Source organism: Tenrec ecaudatus, chromosome 14 (genome assembly GCF_050624435.1).
Source record: "Tenrec ecaudatus isolate mTenEca1 chromosome 14, mTenEca1.hap1, whole genome shotgun sequence".
NCBI classification, from domain to species: Eukaryota; Metazoa; Chordata; class Mammalia; order Afrosoricida; family Tenrecidae; genus Tenrec; species Tenrec ecaudatus.
In genome coordinates this window covers 97053200-97071160 of record NC_134543.1, presented here as the reverse complement: position 1 = coordinate 97071160, position 17961 = coordinate 97053200, and the positions used below count along the sequence as shown (strand labels likewise).

Here is a 17961-nt window from a genome sequence, read left to right as displayed (position 1 = left end):
GGACACTTAAAAGCAGAAAGAGACCCACTTTTTAATTTTTGCAGTTAACTCTTTGATGCAGAATGAGATGTACTGACAAAATGGCAGCAGAAATGAGCTCAACCTTAACAACTGTGAGGATGGCGTAGGACTGGGCAGTGTTGGTGTTGTGTACAGAGCTTCTGTGAATCAGTGCCAACTTGCCTGCCCTTCACCACCACCACCACCATCACCACCATGTGTCTTGCTCAGGGCTGTTGGGCTGCCCACAGATTCTGCTGAATGAATTCTAAGGAATGACTTGTCCATATGTGAACAGGTCTACAGCTGCCTCACTCAGCACCATCCTTCCAGCAGAGGCAGACGTGGTTTGTGTTATTCTGGAATATTCACTGCTCCATCCCTGCCCAAGCCATCTCGAGTTCAGAAGTTCTTCATTCTTACCCTGTTAGTTTGGCATTTAGTTCCAACTGTGCGGTCTTTAACCAAATGAAGAAAGCTCAGCCACGTTTCTAGCACTAAGCACACTCACTCCAAGCTTGCTTGGTGAGACCACTGTTCCCCCGAGCATGGATTATGAATTACCTGCATCAGCATCACCTTCCGATGCATATTGAAAATACCCAGGCTTGGGATGCTCCGTGAACCTGCTGAATCAGAGTCCCTGGACAAGGCTTGGGAATGTGCACTTTGAATAAATTTCTTACATGGTTCATAGGCACACTGAAGCTTGGGAACCACTGGTTTTGAATGTTAAGAGGAAGTAGCTCAGTATTTTCCTAGGCTCCCACCTGGATCCCATTGGAAGAAAGGCAGCCTACCTGGTCCTGGAGTTAATTAGGCTGGCAGAGGTGTTTCAGCCTGAAGTTTCATTTACATTAAGATGCCCACATGATCTGGTAAGCCAGTAGGGACAGAGCCCCTTCCTAAGAGCCACCATCATGTGTTATGTTGCTACTAGCAGGCCCAGGTCTCTTCATCATTTCAACTGATAGTAATTAATTGCCTCATTTTCCAGCTGTTAAAATTGATTTCTTCTAACATTATGACATCTATATCCATTTGGATAGCTGCCAAAAGGAAGCTCTGCATGAGTAAGCACTCTTTGTGCCCTTGACTCATGCTTGAGTCAGTCCTAGTATTTATGTGCCTGCTGTTGGTACTCTCAATTCATTACAAACCACAAAACCCCAAACTCACGGCCCTAGCAATCCTCGAGGACAGAGTGGAGCTGTCCCTGTGGGATTCTGAGACTGCCAATCTTTATAGAGTAGAGGGCTTCTTCGTTTTCCCTTGGCACCGCTGGTGGTTTTGCCTTTGTGGTTAGCAGCCCAACTCATAACCCAGTATGCCACTTGATCCACTACTGGGGAAACACTGACACGGCTACCTTCAGGTTAGTCCACTGCTGCCACTTTATAGATGTGAAAATCAGGATGCTGAGGGTAAAGTGACTTGTGCAGGCATGTCAAGACTAGACCAAGCACGTAGCCACCCGCCCTTGTTTTGCCACGTGCAGGTGAGTATTCTTTCCTTCACGGGGCTGCCTCTGAGCAGGAGGGAAGTGTCCTTGCAAAATTATCTGGCAAAGGAATGCAAACAGAAACCTGTACACCAGTGTTCATTGCAACACTATCCACTGTTAGGATAGATGCCACATGTGGATGGACCTGGAAGACATTATTCTAACTGAAATAAGTCAGACATAAAAGGAAGACTAGTGCAAGGTTCCACTTATGTGAAATAGGCAAATGTATAGTGGTTATAGGAGTGGAGGGAGGACAAAAGGGAAACCTAGTGTGTAGGGACTGACTGTATGTTAACGGTGAGGGAGTAGGTTAGAAAGCATAGGGCAATGGTGATTGCAAAATATGGAGATTGTCATCAATGTCACTAAATTATACCTATCGAGATTGTTGAATTGACACAAGTTTTTATGTGTATTTTTGCCACCACCACCACCACCACCACCACAACAGGCTTAACCAAAGAAAACATTCAGTTGACCAACAAACACTTGATGGAGTGCTTGCGATCATTAGCCATTAAAGAGATTGAAGCCAACACACTAGAGATCTTAGATTAACATCAATAGCAAAGTTCAAAAAACAAACCAGAAGACAACAAATGCTAGCAAGGGTGTGGAGAGACTGGAACGCTCTGCTGGTCGGGTTGTAAAATGGTACAACCACCGTGGAAAACAGTGTGATGCAATCTTAAAAAGAAATAGAAATACCATCTGATCCAGCAGTTCCGTTTCTGGGTATATGTCCGTCAGAGATAAGAGCTGTGACATAAGTATATGCACATCCATATTCATTGCAGCATTATTCACAATAGCAAAAAGACGGAAGCAACCTAAATGCCCATTAATAGATGAATGGATTTAAAAAATGGCTGAATGGATATACATACACACAAGGGAATACTATACAATGTTAAAGAATAAGATGTATCTGTGAAACACCTCATAACTTGGATGGATCTGGAGAACATGTTGAATAAAATTAGCCAATCACAATGGTGTGAGATCACTATACAAAAAAGTCAAGCAAAGACTTTTACAAATCAAAACGAAGACAACACTCTTTGATGTTACCGGGAGTGGGAAGGGAAGGAAGAGTAAGCTTCTCCTTAGAATGCAGGAACATAACAAGTTGGGTGGAAGGGGTGGGGGGTGGGGAATATACAATAAAAGAGGTTAGCAAGAAAACAATGATAAAGACAAAGGAAGACAATGTGAGTACAAGAGTTAAAGGCAACTATATGTACAAACAAATCTGTCTTGAAAGAAGTACAGCCAGATGCTCTTTAGAAGCAAAGATGGCGGGACTTCTTCTTCTGTACTTAGGACATGCTATTAGAAGAGACCAGTCCTTGGAGAAGGACATCATGCTTGGCAAAGTAGAGGCAGAGAAAAAAAGGCGGCCCTGAAGGAGATGGACTGACACAGTGGCCTCAACAATGGACTGAAACATAAGAACAATCATGAGGACAACGTGGACCAGACGGTGTTTTGTTTGATTATCAACGGCACCTAACAACAACAACAACAACAATATATACAATCCTGCAGTCACAGTAGTAACGATAATTTGTGGGTAGAAACACAGACATACATGCAAGCTGAGCAACTGTGGGAAGTAACATGGGACTATCCCCCAAACTACATGTAGGTTTGACAAAAGATATTTCTACATGTGCTGCAAATATATTCATGAATACAGTAGCGTATACAGGGTGCCAAGTTATGAAGACTTCTTAGATATAGACACACTCTTTGAGGGAGTAAGTCACTGGGTCTAGAGGATCAGGGCCATTGTCTTGGGAGACATCAAGATTAACTGGCACAATGTAATATACCCATGCATGCGTACCCCCCCCCCCCAAGTTCTACATTCTGCGTTGGTGAGTAGCAGCTGGAGTCTTAAGGTCTGTGAGCAGTCATCTTGGGTGCAACGCTTGGTCTTCTCCCATCCAGAGACAAGAAGACTGAAGAGAATCTAAGATGCTGTGTGTGTGTGGATTTGTGCAAAGGATTCATAGACCATGAGAACCTAAGCCTGTGACCATTTGACCAGAAGAACTAGTTCATACCTAGCCACCACTACCAACTGTTCTGAAGGGGATCATATTCGAAGGCCTGGGATAAAGTGCAAGAAAAATGTGCAGCAAAACTCAAAATCATAAAAAAAAAATCAGTCTTACTGGTGGACAGAAGAACCCCAAGACTGTGGCCCTGAGTCACCCTTCAGGCCTAAAACTGAACTCCCATCCAAAGTACTCTTTCTAGCCAAACAACGGACAGGTCTGTAAGGTGAACAGTAACACCAGGGAGGTCTGCACCCCTTAGAAAAATCAACCCACTGAACTCGAGTGTTTTCCGAAGGATGAAGTTTGGAAAGGAGTCATGGAAATGAAAAATAGGGAGGAGGAGAGGGGGATGAAGGATGTTATATTGTCAGGATGGCAGTCAATGATACAAAACGAAATGTGTATGTGTTGCTAAATGGAGAAGTGATTTGTTCTGTAGGCCTTCACTCAGTTCTCAATAACAAGGTCACATCAGGAAAAAACACAAACACCACAACTAAAGGACAATCCCTATTACTTCAGTAAAAACCTGATGGAAAATAACTGCGGCTATCCATTTTTACTACATACTGAATTTCAAATAAACCATTTTCTTGGAGAAGAGAGAGAAAGAAGTCTCCACTGAGTTTCATGGTTCTTGGCAAACAGTATTCTCATTTCCAAAGGCACGTATTATTTAGTGTATTCCTGTGAAAGCAGGGGAATTGGGTTGAATTTTCTGTTCAGTATGAAATTTGGACAAACTGTGTTTTCCCCTCTGTGCCTTGTTCGACATCAACCTTTTCCAAAAACATGGCTGAGATCATCTAAGCCAGGGGACTGCTCTCAGCACCTGTGAGGGCAGGTGTGCTGTAATTATCAATTCCTGTGATAATTCTGTCACAGTTAATTAATGGGAAGTCTTGTCTAATTTACTTTGGAGACCTACAGGTGATTCAATTAATGAGTTGGAGCTGCTGGCTAGGAGCAAGGGTGGATGGAGGATGGGTTTTTATTGCATTTCCTTCCCATCCTCTTCCCTCCTCTCAATCCAGTTTTCTTGGGAGATCATCTTGCCTTTCAGAAAGAGCACAAAGGCATTTCTTACTGTGGAATTAACAGCAACAACAACAAAAAAACGCATTCTTTTCGAACAGAGCAGTGCTGGAGGGCCAGGTTGATTTCCTCGGAGGATGTTTTTGATCTTTGCACCTTCTGCACAAATGCACATTGTGATAGTTGCCAATTTTTTGTTTGTTTCATCTCATTCTGGTTTATTAGTTATTGTTTCTTAGAGTCCTCCATTGCTGCTGCTGGTGGGTGTGGTTAAGCCAGTTCCGACTGAGCTATCCCACGCACAACTGCAAAACACGGCCTCGCCGAGCGCCGGCCTCACAGTCGTTCTTGTGTTTGAGCGCACTGTTGCAGCCTCTGTGTCAGCCCATTCCTGGAGGGCCTTCTTCTTCTCTTCCTCTGCTTGAGCAAGTGTGACGCCCTTCTCCGGGGACTGCTCTCTCCTGCCACCGTGTCCAAAGGCGGTGAGATGAAGCCTCTCCATCCTTGCCTGTAAGGAGCATTCTGGGTGCACTTTTCCCCAGATTTGTTGGTTCTTTTGGCGTCCATGGTACATTCAGTGTTCTTCGCCAACACCATAGTTCCACGGCATCGACTTTTCTTCTTTACTCAATGCCCAACTTTCACGTGCATATGAGAAAAATGAAAATACCCTGGCTTGGCTCAAGCATACCTTAGTTCTCAAGGAAGTACCCTTGCTTTACAACACGTTAAATAATTTGGTCTTGTGTAGCAGATTTATCCAAATGCAACATGTCATTTGATTTCTTGATTGCTGCTTCCAGGAGCATTGATTATGTATCCAAGCAAGGTGAAATCCTTGAGAACTTATCGAGGCTTGGAATTTCCCTCTTCACTGGGTATGTAAATGCTACAATAACAATGCAATTAATCTGTCTTACTTCACTTTGGTCTCCCTCCTAATATTTTAGTTTTTATTATTTTCTTTCAATTTTTTTATTCAAGAGGATTTAACTCTCTTAGAGCACTATCCAACCCATCCTTCTCTCTTTCCTTTCAATATATTATTTAGAAAATAATTTTATTGGGGTCTCTTACAGCTCTTATAACAATCCATACATCCATTGTGTCAAGCACATGTGTATATATGTTTCCATCTTCTTTTTCAAAACATTTTCTTTCTACTAATATTTTAGTTTTTGTTCCAATGTTTAGGCTAGTTTATAGGCTATGATGTAGGAGCCCTGGTGACAAGTGGGTGAAGTGTGGGGTTGCTAACTGAAAGGTCAGTGGTTCAAACCCATTAGCTACACCATGGGAGAAAGATGAGGCTGTTCGCTCTCATAAAGATCGAGTCTTAGAAATCCTATGGAGCAGATCCACTCTGTCCTAGAGAGTCACGATGAATCAGAATTGACCTGGTGGCAATAGTTTTAAATTTTCTTTGTAAATACTTTCATTGGCATATAATTTACCAAAAACCAAACCCAAACATACTAACGAAATTCATGACCATTGAGTTGATTCCAATTTATAGAGATCCTACCGGACAGACAGAACTGCCTCTGTGGATTTCCCAGAACATAACTTTTTATAGGAGTGGAAAGCCTCATCTTTCTCCCATACAATTTGCATATCATATAACTTAATCCTTCAGTTGTATTAAGAAGAGTTGTGCAATGATCGCCATAATCAATTTCAGAGCACTTTCTTGTCACACTCCTTGTTGTTACCTCCCCTTGTTTCCTAATCTCTCCTGCCAGGCCCATAGGTAATTATGAATCCAGTTACTGTCTTTACGGATTTACCTCTCCTAGATTTTCTATACAGGACACAAACAGGAAGCAAATAAACACCAATAACAAAACCAACAAAAACGACAAAATGAAACAGAAATACTTCAATCTAAAGGAAACCAGAAAATATTAAAAATGGGAACAATTTAAAAATGGATCAAAAGGGACATTAAATGATAAAGTGTCAGGGGGAACCGATTACAAGGATATACATGTGACCTCCTCCCTGGGAGACGGACAACAGAGAAGTGGGTGAAGGGACACTCTGGATAGGGAAAGATATGACAAAATAACAATCTATAAATTAGCAAGGGCTCATGAGGGAGGGGGGAGCGGGGAGGGAAGGAAAAAAAAAGAGGACCTGATGCAAAGGGCTTAAGTGGAGAGCAAATTCTTTGAAAATGATGAGGGCAAAGAATGTACAGATGTGCTTTATACAATTGATGTATGTATATGTATGGATTGTGATAAGAGTTGTATGAGCCCCTAATAAAATGTTAAAAAATGATAAACTAACTCCATCTGCCGTAATTGACTTTACAGTGTTGTCTGTGTGATAGGCCATTCACATCTCTAGATTCTTGGTTGCAGGGGTCCACTGGAGGCTCACGCTATGTGAGGACCCTGACAATGGATTTTGAGCTTCCATCGTCATTCGTAGCCTTCTGCAAGTTAAGCTCTGATACTGTTCTCTGCTTCAGATTTGTTTTATTATTTGCAATTTCGGATCACACAGGTTGGTGTGCTTCCTCCATGTCAACTTAATTGATGCCTCATTTAGATGGCTGTTTGTTTTAAGAAAGGGCTTTAAACCCCAGACATTATTCTTTTTGATAGCCTGGCACCATCGGTTTTCTTCAATACACTTTGCTACAGCACCCATGTCTTCAGTGATTGCTGCATGAGGACAAGCACCAAGTGGGGTCATGTCAGAGAAATAATTCTTTTAGATGGGGCTAGTTTAAGTTCAAGCTCCAAATCCATTCACGTATCCATGGATTATATGTCTCTGGTTTACTTTACAGACACCATTATTGTTTTATGACAGAGAACATTATAAATAATCCCCTCCCGAGGTATAAAGTAATTCTATTGATAGTGTCTTTAAGTTAGCCAGTGGTGTGGAATTTAGACATTGTTGAGAAAAGGAAATCGTACAAGTATCGACTGGCTTCAGACTAAAATACATGAACTGTTGACTTGTACAGATTAATTCTTAAAGGACTAGACACTATTTACATGAAAAAATGGGTGTTGCTGATAAGGCAAAACCTTCAATAATATTCATTCACAACGGCAGAACTATGCCTACCAGACTAATACATGTCATAAGAAAACAAGGAGAGTATTAAAATAGTAAATACATGGTAGTCCTAAGTCATCATTTATTGGGCACTCTAAAAGCCAGGAATCTGAACCAAAATCCAATGACCTTCAATTCCACAACTTTGGGCGTTACTAATGTTTTCTGGAGCATGTTTAACCCTCTTGAGGGAACATGGGTAATACTCATATATGTCAATCTTGAAGAGTAAGTTTGGTAGCAAGTGTTTGAGAATTTAGAGCCATTTAGGGGAGGAAAAAGAAAAGCAAGTTAACAGACAGTTTAAGATTTCAGACAGTGGCTTCTGACTTGTGAAATTGAGCAAAAATCTAAAATGTCCTCTCTTACTGGCAGCCACTGCCCATTGCCTACGTGGGCAGCCACTGCCCAAGCCTTCTTCTGTACCTTGGTTAGTTTAAGCTGCTGGATTGCTGCTACATACACTCAGCTGCAGCTTCAGGAAATTGTTTGTTAGGTGGTCTATATAGACAGGTGATGTAATCACACCTTCTCATTTACTCTCTTGTTATCTTCATTTCACATTTATGGCAATAGTAAAAAAATCTGATGAATATTTTGTTCATTTATGATGCACACTTGGCAGTAACGAATGCTGAGGCGAGAGAGTAATGCTGGCCGACATCGCTAAGGTTATGGGTCTGCTTGACTGGGTCATGATTCTTAGTGGTTTGACAATTATGTAATGGTATAGTCATGCTCCACTTAGTGGCCTGTTGTAGTTATCCTCCATTTTTGTATAATGTTGAATTTTTCATAATGACCTGGTCTTTGGAACCTAACCATGTAGATACATGAGGAGTGGGTATATAATATATTCCCAAGTGTATGTTATATAGAGTTGGGAATTTTAGATATATAAAGATTACTCTCTCCATTTAGCTTGTTTGGTTGGGAATTTCAGGACAACAAGATAGAGAAACTTTGCAGCATCTCCAGAAACTATTCTCTTTAAGGTAGGATGTAGTAGCAATCAGGAACTGTCTGCATTGGTTGTAGCCTTTAGCTGCAAGATACAGAATTCAATCCAAACCTGTTAAAATGGAGTCCATTTCAACTCATAAAGGCCGTAAGGGACAGAGTGAAACTTTTCTGTAGGGTGTCCACGGCTGTAAATCTTCTCGGAAATAGACTGCCACATCTTTCTTCTGGGCAGTGCCTTGTGGGTTTGAGCATCTTGCCTCTCAGTTCGTAGCCAAGCACTTTAACCATTGAACCACCAGGGAGAATTGCTTTTTGGTTAGAGAATTGCTTCAAAAGAAAGGAGTTGACAAGCTGTGTGACTCCCTTGTCTTGGAGGGTGGATTCGAAAGGGTTGTTTCTGTGTTGCTTTCTTCTGACCCTTTTTATTATAATTGTTGTAACAAATACATAATGGAACTTTGTGTAGTTCAGCACTTTTTCACTTGCACAATGTTGCGGCACAGTTACATTCATTGTCTGGCAATCATTACCCAGATCAGTTGCTCAATTTTCTCTTACCATAATCAGAAATTCAACCTGTCTGAACAATGATTCTCCTTCCCTTTCCCTCTATCCATCGGTAACCACAAGTAAAGGTTGTGTACCTAGACGTGTTTGCCTATAATCTACCACTAAGCCCTGTGGGCATGCCTGGTGAGTACTTCAAAGGGAGGCAAATGCTTTGATCTCTTATTTCTTCCTCTATGGTAGGAATGGTCCAGGGCTACACTCAGCCATAGCAATCTCAGTGATCAGGGTATCTCCAATAAATATATTAAACAGCAAATAACATAATTTCTAAACAAAGAGTCATCAAAGGAATTGTGTGGCTGCTAACCTCTTTTCTTGTTGATGTATGTATTATCTGGACTTACTGTTATTTGCTCAAAAATATGGCCACAGTGATACATTTCTAGTTCCATTTGTTTATGCCAAGAAATAATGGTAATTATGAGGCATTTTATTACTTCTAGACTTATGACAAGGAAATTTACCCAGGGGTCTCATAGGATATTGTTTATAGGATTTGTTTATGTGTCACCATGACATTTCTCAAGCTTTTGACAAGTATAGACCGATCTAGACGGGGCTTTACCCAGGGGTGAGCCATGTTTTGAAGTGAAATTTTTGAAAACCCATAAAAACTTAATAAAAATGTTCAAAAAGTCAATCACAAATGATTCTCATATCAGTGAAAAAGCTATTATCTATAATTTCTAAATAAAACATCTATTTAGTGACATGAAATTATTTGTTATAGCTTATCTCTCCGTAGTCTTTGTCACTCTCATCAAATAGCTGGGTGGGATTATGCCAAACTTGGGGATTGGCCAATTTTGCCATTCCACTGGATATAAAAGGAGCCATCTCAGCAGCAGGATCAGAGGTTCTTCAATGGTCAAAGAAGACCCACCAGTGGAGTGTGTGCAGTTGCAGAGTTTGTGGAGGTAGTGGAAGCAGCAGGAGCTGCAGCAACAAGACCATTAGACAGTGCTCAGGAGCAGCACTCACCAGGAGAAAGAGCCGAGGAGCAACACAGACCGTGAGGCAGAGCTGTGGTGGATTTCTGAATGAGGCAGAGGCCAAGGAACCATGTGGCTGAGAGGCCAACACCAGAGAGAGAGAGACGTGCCTACTAGCATATGGGGGGGTACCCCACCAAAAATGGATTTTTTCCAATGCTGTTTATTTAATATTTTTACAAAACAATCTTATCACCTTAAAAGCACTCTGCATTACACTCAGTACATTTGTCCAGTCTGATTCCACTCTTGGAAACATTTTCCAAACTCATCTGTTTGGGCGACTGACAGCACCTCCCTCGTTTCTCTCTTCACCTTTTCTATGTTCTCAAGTCACTGTCCTTTCATGTCCTTCTTCGTTCGCAGAAAACAAAATGAGGTCGGGTGAGTCAGGTACGAGGGACCTGAGGGTCATGCTGTTTTTCCCCAAACTGAGATGGCTGTGTGAGTGGGTGCATTGTCATGGTGGCAAAACAGTCCCCATCTGCCACAAATCAGACCTTTTTGGTCGCACACTGTTATGCAATCCTTTCAGCACCTCCAAATAGAAAGTTTGATTACCAGCTGATCTGGTGGTATGAACTCTAAATGCACTATACCCCTCACATGAAAAAAACACAAATGAGCATCATTAAAAAAAATCAATTTATTGGGGGCTCTTACAGCTTATAACATTCCACACATCATTTGTATCAAGCTTATTTGTACATGTTTCCATAATCATTTCCAAAATGTTTTCTACTTGAGCCTTTGTAGAAGCTCCTCCTTTTTCCCCTCCCTCCCTACCCTCCTACTCTCGTGAATCCTTGATCAATTATATATTGTTATTATTATTTCATATTGTACACTGTTCATTGTCTCCCTTCCCCCACATTTCTGTTATTTTTCCCCATGGGGGAGGGCTATATAGCCAACCTTATGATGGATTCCCCCTTTTTTCCCCTTCCCCCTCCCTGACCATCCCCCTACTCTCATGATATCATCATTAGTCCCACTACTGTTCCTGAGGGGCTTATCTGTTCTGAATTCCAAGTGTCAAGAGCTTTTATCTGTACCAATGTGTGTCCTCTGGTCTAGCCGGATTTGTAAGGTAGAACTGGGTCATGGTAGTGGGGGGGGGGGAGGAGGCATTAAAGAACTAGAGGAATGATGAGTGATTCATTGGTGCTACACTTACACCTTGGTCGAATCATCCATTTCTTATAACCCTTCTGTGTGTGGGGGTGGGGGTGGGGGGGAGTATCCAATTGTCTACAGATAGGCTTTGGGACGCCACTCCAACCCCCTTCATTCACATCAATATAGTTGTTTGTTTTGGATCTTCTGATACCTGATCCCATTGATACCTCATGATCACATAGGTTGGTGTGCTTCTTTCATGTGAGCTTTTTTTGCTTCCCTGCTCGATGGCTGCTTGTTGAACTTCAAGCCATTAAGACCCCAGACGCTATATCTTTTGATAGCCGTGCAACATCCACTCTCTTCACCACATTTGCTTATGCACCCATTTTGTCTTAAGCTTTCCTGTCATGAAAGAGTGCCAGACTTTGAGTATAGGCCCAAAGTCTGTCTGCTACCTTAATACTTAACCTATAAATATATGTTCATTATAAGTTAAAATATTTACATGTACACATGCCTATAGCTATACCTCTATAAATAGCTTTTGCTTCATATTTCTTTCCTTTATTTCCTTTCACCTTCCTTCTATCCCACTATCATGCTCACCCTCCATTCAGCTCGCAGTGTTTCCTCTCAGATACATTGCTCTTGATCAAACCCCACCTGGCATTATACGCTCTCCTTGCCATCAATTTTAGATCTCTTGTTGTTCCCTTATCTCTGAGTTTGTTGGCTCCCCACTCTCCCGCCCCACCCCCTCCTCTCCCATGTCCCCTGAAACTGTCGGTCCTATTGTTTTCTCCTCGGGATTGTTCATCTTATAAAGATAGACATAGGGCAGGAGAAAAAGAAAAACAAACAAAAATAAAAATATAAAACAAACAAAGCAAGAAAAAGACCACCAATAGATTGTTCCAGGCCTGGCTGCTGATCCTTGTGTATGTTTTCTGATCAAATCTGATGAGGTACCGAGCCCTGTCCCCCAAGTCACAAGTCTATTTTCGGGATTCCTTGGGGACTTGGTTACTTTGCTCCCCTTGCTGCCCAGTTGCACTCCCTCATGTTTCACCCCAGTGTGCATGGGACTGACCCGGCACACTTTCCATACAATGTCTCCTTGATGTCCTCGGTAGTGCTATGGGTCAGTGAGGGAACATTGTGTCTCCTGGTGGGGCCGGCCCCACAGTCTTCTCTGCATTGTCTGCTCTGAGCAGGGATGTCGTCCCCGGGGTTTAGTGGGCCATGATGAGGTTCTCTCTCTCTCTCTCTCTCTCTCCCTCTTAGTTTACTCCTGGATTGACCTGCCTATGAACATTGTCTTGATCTTAGATTTCACTTGACTAGCTTTTGGGCGGGGCGAGGTGACGATGGTGTCTGCTTGATTGATGCTTGCTTTCGGGGTTGTAAGAATAGCACGATGTTTTGTCACCAGTAAGGACCTTGGAAAAGAAAGTCTGGGTCGCTTTGGAGTTGTTCTTTCAAAACACGGCATGTTTTCATTTGACGCTCTTTTTGCCGGTCAGTCAGAACTCGAGGCAGAAATTTCACAGCGACTCTTTTTTTTTTTTACATTTTATTAGGGACTCATACAACTCTTATCACAATCCATACATATACATACATCAATTGTATAAAGCACATCCATACATTCTTTGCCCTAATCATTTTCAAAGCATTTGCTCTCCACTTAAGCCCTTTGCATCAGGTCTTCTTTTTTCCCCCCTCCCTCCCTGCTCCCCCTCCCTCATGAAACCTTGATATTTTATAGATTGTTATTTTGTCATATCTTGCCCTATCCGGAGTCTCCCCCCCCCTTCTCTGCCGTCCGTCTCCCAGGGAGGAGGTCACATGTGGATCCTTGTAAACAGTTCCCCCTTTCCAACCCACTCACCCTCTACTCTCCCAGTATCGCCCCTCACACCCCTGGTCCTGAAGGTATCGTCCAGCTCCATATGCACCAGTGTACAACCTCTGCCCTATCCAGTCCTGCTAGGTAGAATTCGGATCATGGTAGTTGTGGGGAGGAAGCATCCAGGATCTGGGGGAAAGCTGTGTTCTTCATCGGTACTACATCACAGCGACTCTTCTCATTCTCAAATTTTCTGTTAAAATTCACCGAACCAAGCTCCAAGATAGTCTAGATAACTTCCCTATACTTCAGTGGTCTGTTGTCAGTCTTTGAGCACAAGTGCATGAATTTTGTCAACATTTTCATCCATTTGGGAAGTTGACAGATGTTCAGAACCAGGTTTGTCATCAATCGACATTTCACCTTTTCAAAAGGCGAAAACCACTCATACACTTGAGTTTTTTCCATAGCACTGCCCTGGTAAGCTGTGTTCAACATCACAATAGTTTCTGCGGCATTTTTCCAGAACTGGAAACAAAATTTCACAGCTGCACACTGTTCTCTTAAGTTGGCCATCACAAAAAAATGAAATAATTCACTGTGACCAGAGAGACCCTTCCCAGGTGATTCCACTGGGTGCAGTAACTCATACTAACTCAGAATGAATTTCTGGATGCTCACCTAGTGGGGAATAATGTATACTATGGAAAGCTCCACCCAGCTGAGCTTTTTTCAGTTTTGGGGTTGTTGTTTTTTTTTTACCCCTTCGCAGTGAGAAGAGGTACTACAGACAAAGTAAGTGTATCCTTAACACGTTGTTACATATTGGCTTCCCTTATAAACTCTTTTGTTCAGAGTGTTGTCTGTGAGTTCTGTGTGGTCAATGCAATGGATTCTTGAACTCACCAGAAAAGTAGAATGCCGTGGAAGGGATGGTTGTGTCAGGATAGGATAAAGAAGGATGGGAGGCCTCCACTAGAAAGCAGGTCTGAGTTCTTTGGACAGATGTGGGGTTGGATTTTACTTCTCCTTTGTGTAACCAGAGGAGGTCAGGCATGGCTTCCACAGCTTTTCTTCATGGGTTCCATAGGCATTATTTCCCCCTTTTACTAAGCTAGAAAATACTTCTTCTTGATTAGAGTCAGCAGAAATGGCAGAAAACCAAACCAAACCAAACCTCCATCATTCTGGAATGTTTGGATAACTCAGATCGAATTTGCATTCAGAAATCATATGAGATTTCCATGTAAAGATCAGAGTTGGCATGTCAATGCTAAGGTTATAAGTACACCCACCTCAAACTCAACCTTGAGTCTCCCAAAGAATCTCTATGGCTTATTCTCCATATTCAAAATAAACATTTTGGTCCTAACTGAGAAAATCAAGGAACCCTGGTGGCATAATGGGTTACATGTTGGGCTGCCAACCTCAAGGTCAACAGTTCAAGCCCACTAGCCACACCACAAGAGAAGAGTGAGGCTCTCTGATTCTGTACACATTTACATACATTCATAAGGGCAGTTATACTCTGTCCTATAGGGTCATGTTGAGTCAGAATCAAATTGATGGCCGTGAGTGAAGAAATCAAGATACTCGACACATTGTTGATATTTTCCATCGGAAATTCTGGAGCTTCTCCCTCTTGACAGCATCTGTGTGGAATGAGGAGGCTCTCAGTTCATTCTACGGTTTCAGTGGTGCACCAGAGGACTTCTGGGTGGGACATGCCCATTCCTTTCCAGAGTAAGTGTACTTTTCAGAGCAACTTGGCTGGAAAAAATATACGCGGCAACTGAGTTTGATTACATTCCCACTGTTAGCTTTTTGCTGTAGCACTGCACGAGGATTAGGAGACATCTTGTTGGCATGTCCTGTGTTCTGGGTGAATAGCACAGAGGCAACATTCGTGTGTGGAGCAGCCTCCTCTGCTGCAACCATAGCTCCTGGATGCTTCTGTACTGCTCCGAGAGCACCTTTCCCAATTTATATGTTCGCTCACCAAAGAAATATTAATTAATGAAAAAAACCTCTCCCGCTGGTCAGGTCTTTGGTAATAGAAGAAGCTGAATTTGCTGTGTAGTTCTCTCTCAAATATGCCCCACTCCTGTGCCAATTGATGTGCATACTTCACACCCAGTGGATTCCATCTCGCTATACAGCAAAATAAATGCTAGTGCGCAGATGTGCTTGTTGCTGTTTTCCCATGTGGAAGCCATTGATATGTGATGAACAACAGAAACATGAATAATTTTTAATAATTTGCTTCCCCCTGAACAGATTATATTGGTTATTAACCTTGTGGCTGACTTCATGAGTTTCTCAGAAGCAATTTTTACCCGATTTTGTTATGAGGAACGCCACCTTTGAGTAGGTTTGTGCCCCTCGCTGCTTTCATGACAAAAATGAGCCAATTTCATTAGGAAAAAAGCATTCTTTTGCATGTTTAGGAAAAACGTTAGTTCAGGTTGCTGTGCACTATTTGAAGTGCGGTGTGGAAATGATGTGAAAACTTTCACCACGTCGGGCCGCTGTTTGATAAGGACTGTGTGACAGAAACCCACAGGCAAACCAAGGAATTGTCCAGCGTCATCTCATTACTGCTGGCTGGACTCTCCTCACTTGTGGGAAATCTCCACAGCACTACTCCTACCTTCACATTCGCGACTTACTGATTCTGAGTTCTAGTACTTTAAAAAAAAAACATTTTATTAGGGACTCATACAACTCTTATCACAATCCTTACATACATCACTTGTGTAAAGCACATCTTACGTTCTTTGCCCTCATCATTTTCAAAGCATTTGTTCTTCACTTAAGCCCTTTGCATCAGGTCCTCTTATTTTCCCCTCCCTCCCCGCTCCGCCCTACCACATGAGCCCTTGATAATTTATAAATTATTATTTTGTCATATCTTGCACTGTCCGGCGTCTCCCTTCACCCACTTTCCTGTTGTCCGTCTCCCAGGAAGGAGGTCACATGTAGATCCTTGTAATCGGTTCCCTCTTTCCAACCCACTCTGCCTCTACCCTCCCAGTATCGCCCCTCACACACCTAGTCCTGAAGGTATCATCCACCCTGTATTTCCTGTGCTTCCAGCTCCTATCTGCACCAGTGTACATCCTCTGCTCTATCCAGACTTGCAAGGTAGAATTCGGATCATGATAGTTGGGGGGTGGGGGGTGGAGAGTTCTAGTACTTTTGCTGCTGTTTCCATGGTGTCTTTTACACCTCACTGAACACTTCTGAGCTGTCTGTTCATTTGCATTGATGTGTCAGTCTGGTAGACTAGAGAAACAAATCTAGGGAGACTCGTGTATGAAAGAGAGAGTTTATATTCAATAGTAATTGTACATTAAGAAAACATCACAGCCCAGTCCAGATCAAGTCCATAAGTCTGATATTAGCCCATATGTCTGATACCAGAAGTCCTCTTCAGACTCATGCAACACATGCAATGATGCCAAATGCAGGAAAATCAGAGGCCAGTGGGTGGAAAATCTTGTGGATCCAGTGGTGATGGAAGCATCGCAGCACTGGTGTGGGTTTCCACATGGCTTCTCCAGCTCCAGGTTTCTGGCTCCATCAGTGTAGCTCCATCTGGCTTGTAAACAGGAAAATCTCTCAGGGAGAGTGTGTGTCCTGCCTCCAGAGAGGAGGACAGGAGTTCCCCAAATCCTCAGGAGAAGGCCATGTCCACACTAAGGCCTCATTGGCTATGACCTGATTGACAGGTTAGACCCCACCCCTTCCCTCAAGTTGACAATAGATTTTGTTAACTGCCCCACACGAACTGGGGATCAAACATAGCATCTTAGTAACAGTGAAGAATGCAGGTTTTAGAGCAAATAGAAACACAGAAAGGTGTCGAGCGAGATCTATGAGCAGGGACCAGCTGCACTAACGTCCTGCTTTTGGGAGCATGGTGAATATGTTGAACCTAACAGGATTGCTATGGAGATTCTAATCTGTATTTTTAAATATAGTTTTAGTGGCATATAGTTCATATATCGTACAACTTAGTAGTTCAGTCACATTAAGAAGAGTTGTACAATCACTACCCCAATCAGTTTTAGAATATTTTCTTAGATTTTGTACTCATCTTTATTAGCTCCCCATTTCCCCCCAACCTCCCCTGCCATCCCACCAAGGAACCAATAATACAGTTATAGTCACAGTAGATTTACCTATCTTGGATATACAAAAAATATTTTAAAAAACCCAAAACAAAACAAAAACCTAACAACAACAACAACAACAAAGTAAAACAGATAAAACCTCAATTGAAAAGCAAGCAGAAAATATGGAAAACTAGAATCAATTTAAAATGGATCACAGGGGAGATCAAATGATAAAGATGCCAAATTTTAACCTAGCTGTATCTATATTTCACTTTCCTATGCGTTCTGCATAAAAGCAAGGCTGTTCATACCCCTGTTCCATGGCCACAGAGGATTTACCAGAGGCTTAACCCACATGCATTTCTTCCCTTTTTTTTTAACGGAGACAGTTTTAAAACGGGTCAACAGGGAGACCCAATGATAATACATTTTTAATCTGACTACATGTGCCATAATGGACTTTACAATGCCCTCTGTCTGGCAACAAGGCTACCCACATCCCTCAACTATGCCGAATCTTTGTAACATTTCACATTTGTAATAAAACTTGCTTCCTAACTGGCGACTTGACTGATTGATTGCCTGAGAACCCTATACTGTTAGGTCCTACAATGACACAATGGATTATATTGTCATGCTTTTTAATAGGAACTTTCTAAGT

General features: G+C 42.2%; 1 protein-coding gene across 2 annotated transcripts in view; it reads left to right on the top strand.

Annotated features, from left to right (window-relative positions):
• The window catches only part of GPR176 (G protein-coupled receptor 176), a 171787-nt gene that overhangs the window by 44957 nt on the left and 108869 nt on the right, over window positions 1–17961 (top strand). The window contains exon 2 of one of the 2 annotated variants that reach the window (XM_075531802.1): window positions 5412–5486. The exons of the other annotated variant lie outside the window; for it this stretch is intronic. Within the exon in view, the coding sequence (XP_075387917.1) occupies window positions 5412–5486 (75 nt within the window). The remainder of the gene's footprint in view (window positions 1–5411; window positions 5487–17961) is intronic. 2 annotated transcript variants of the gene reach the window in all.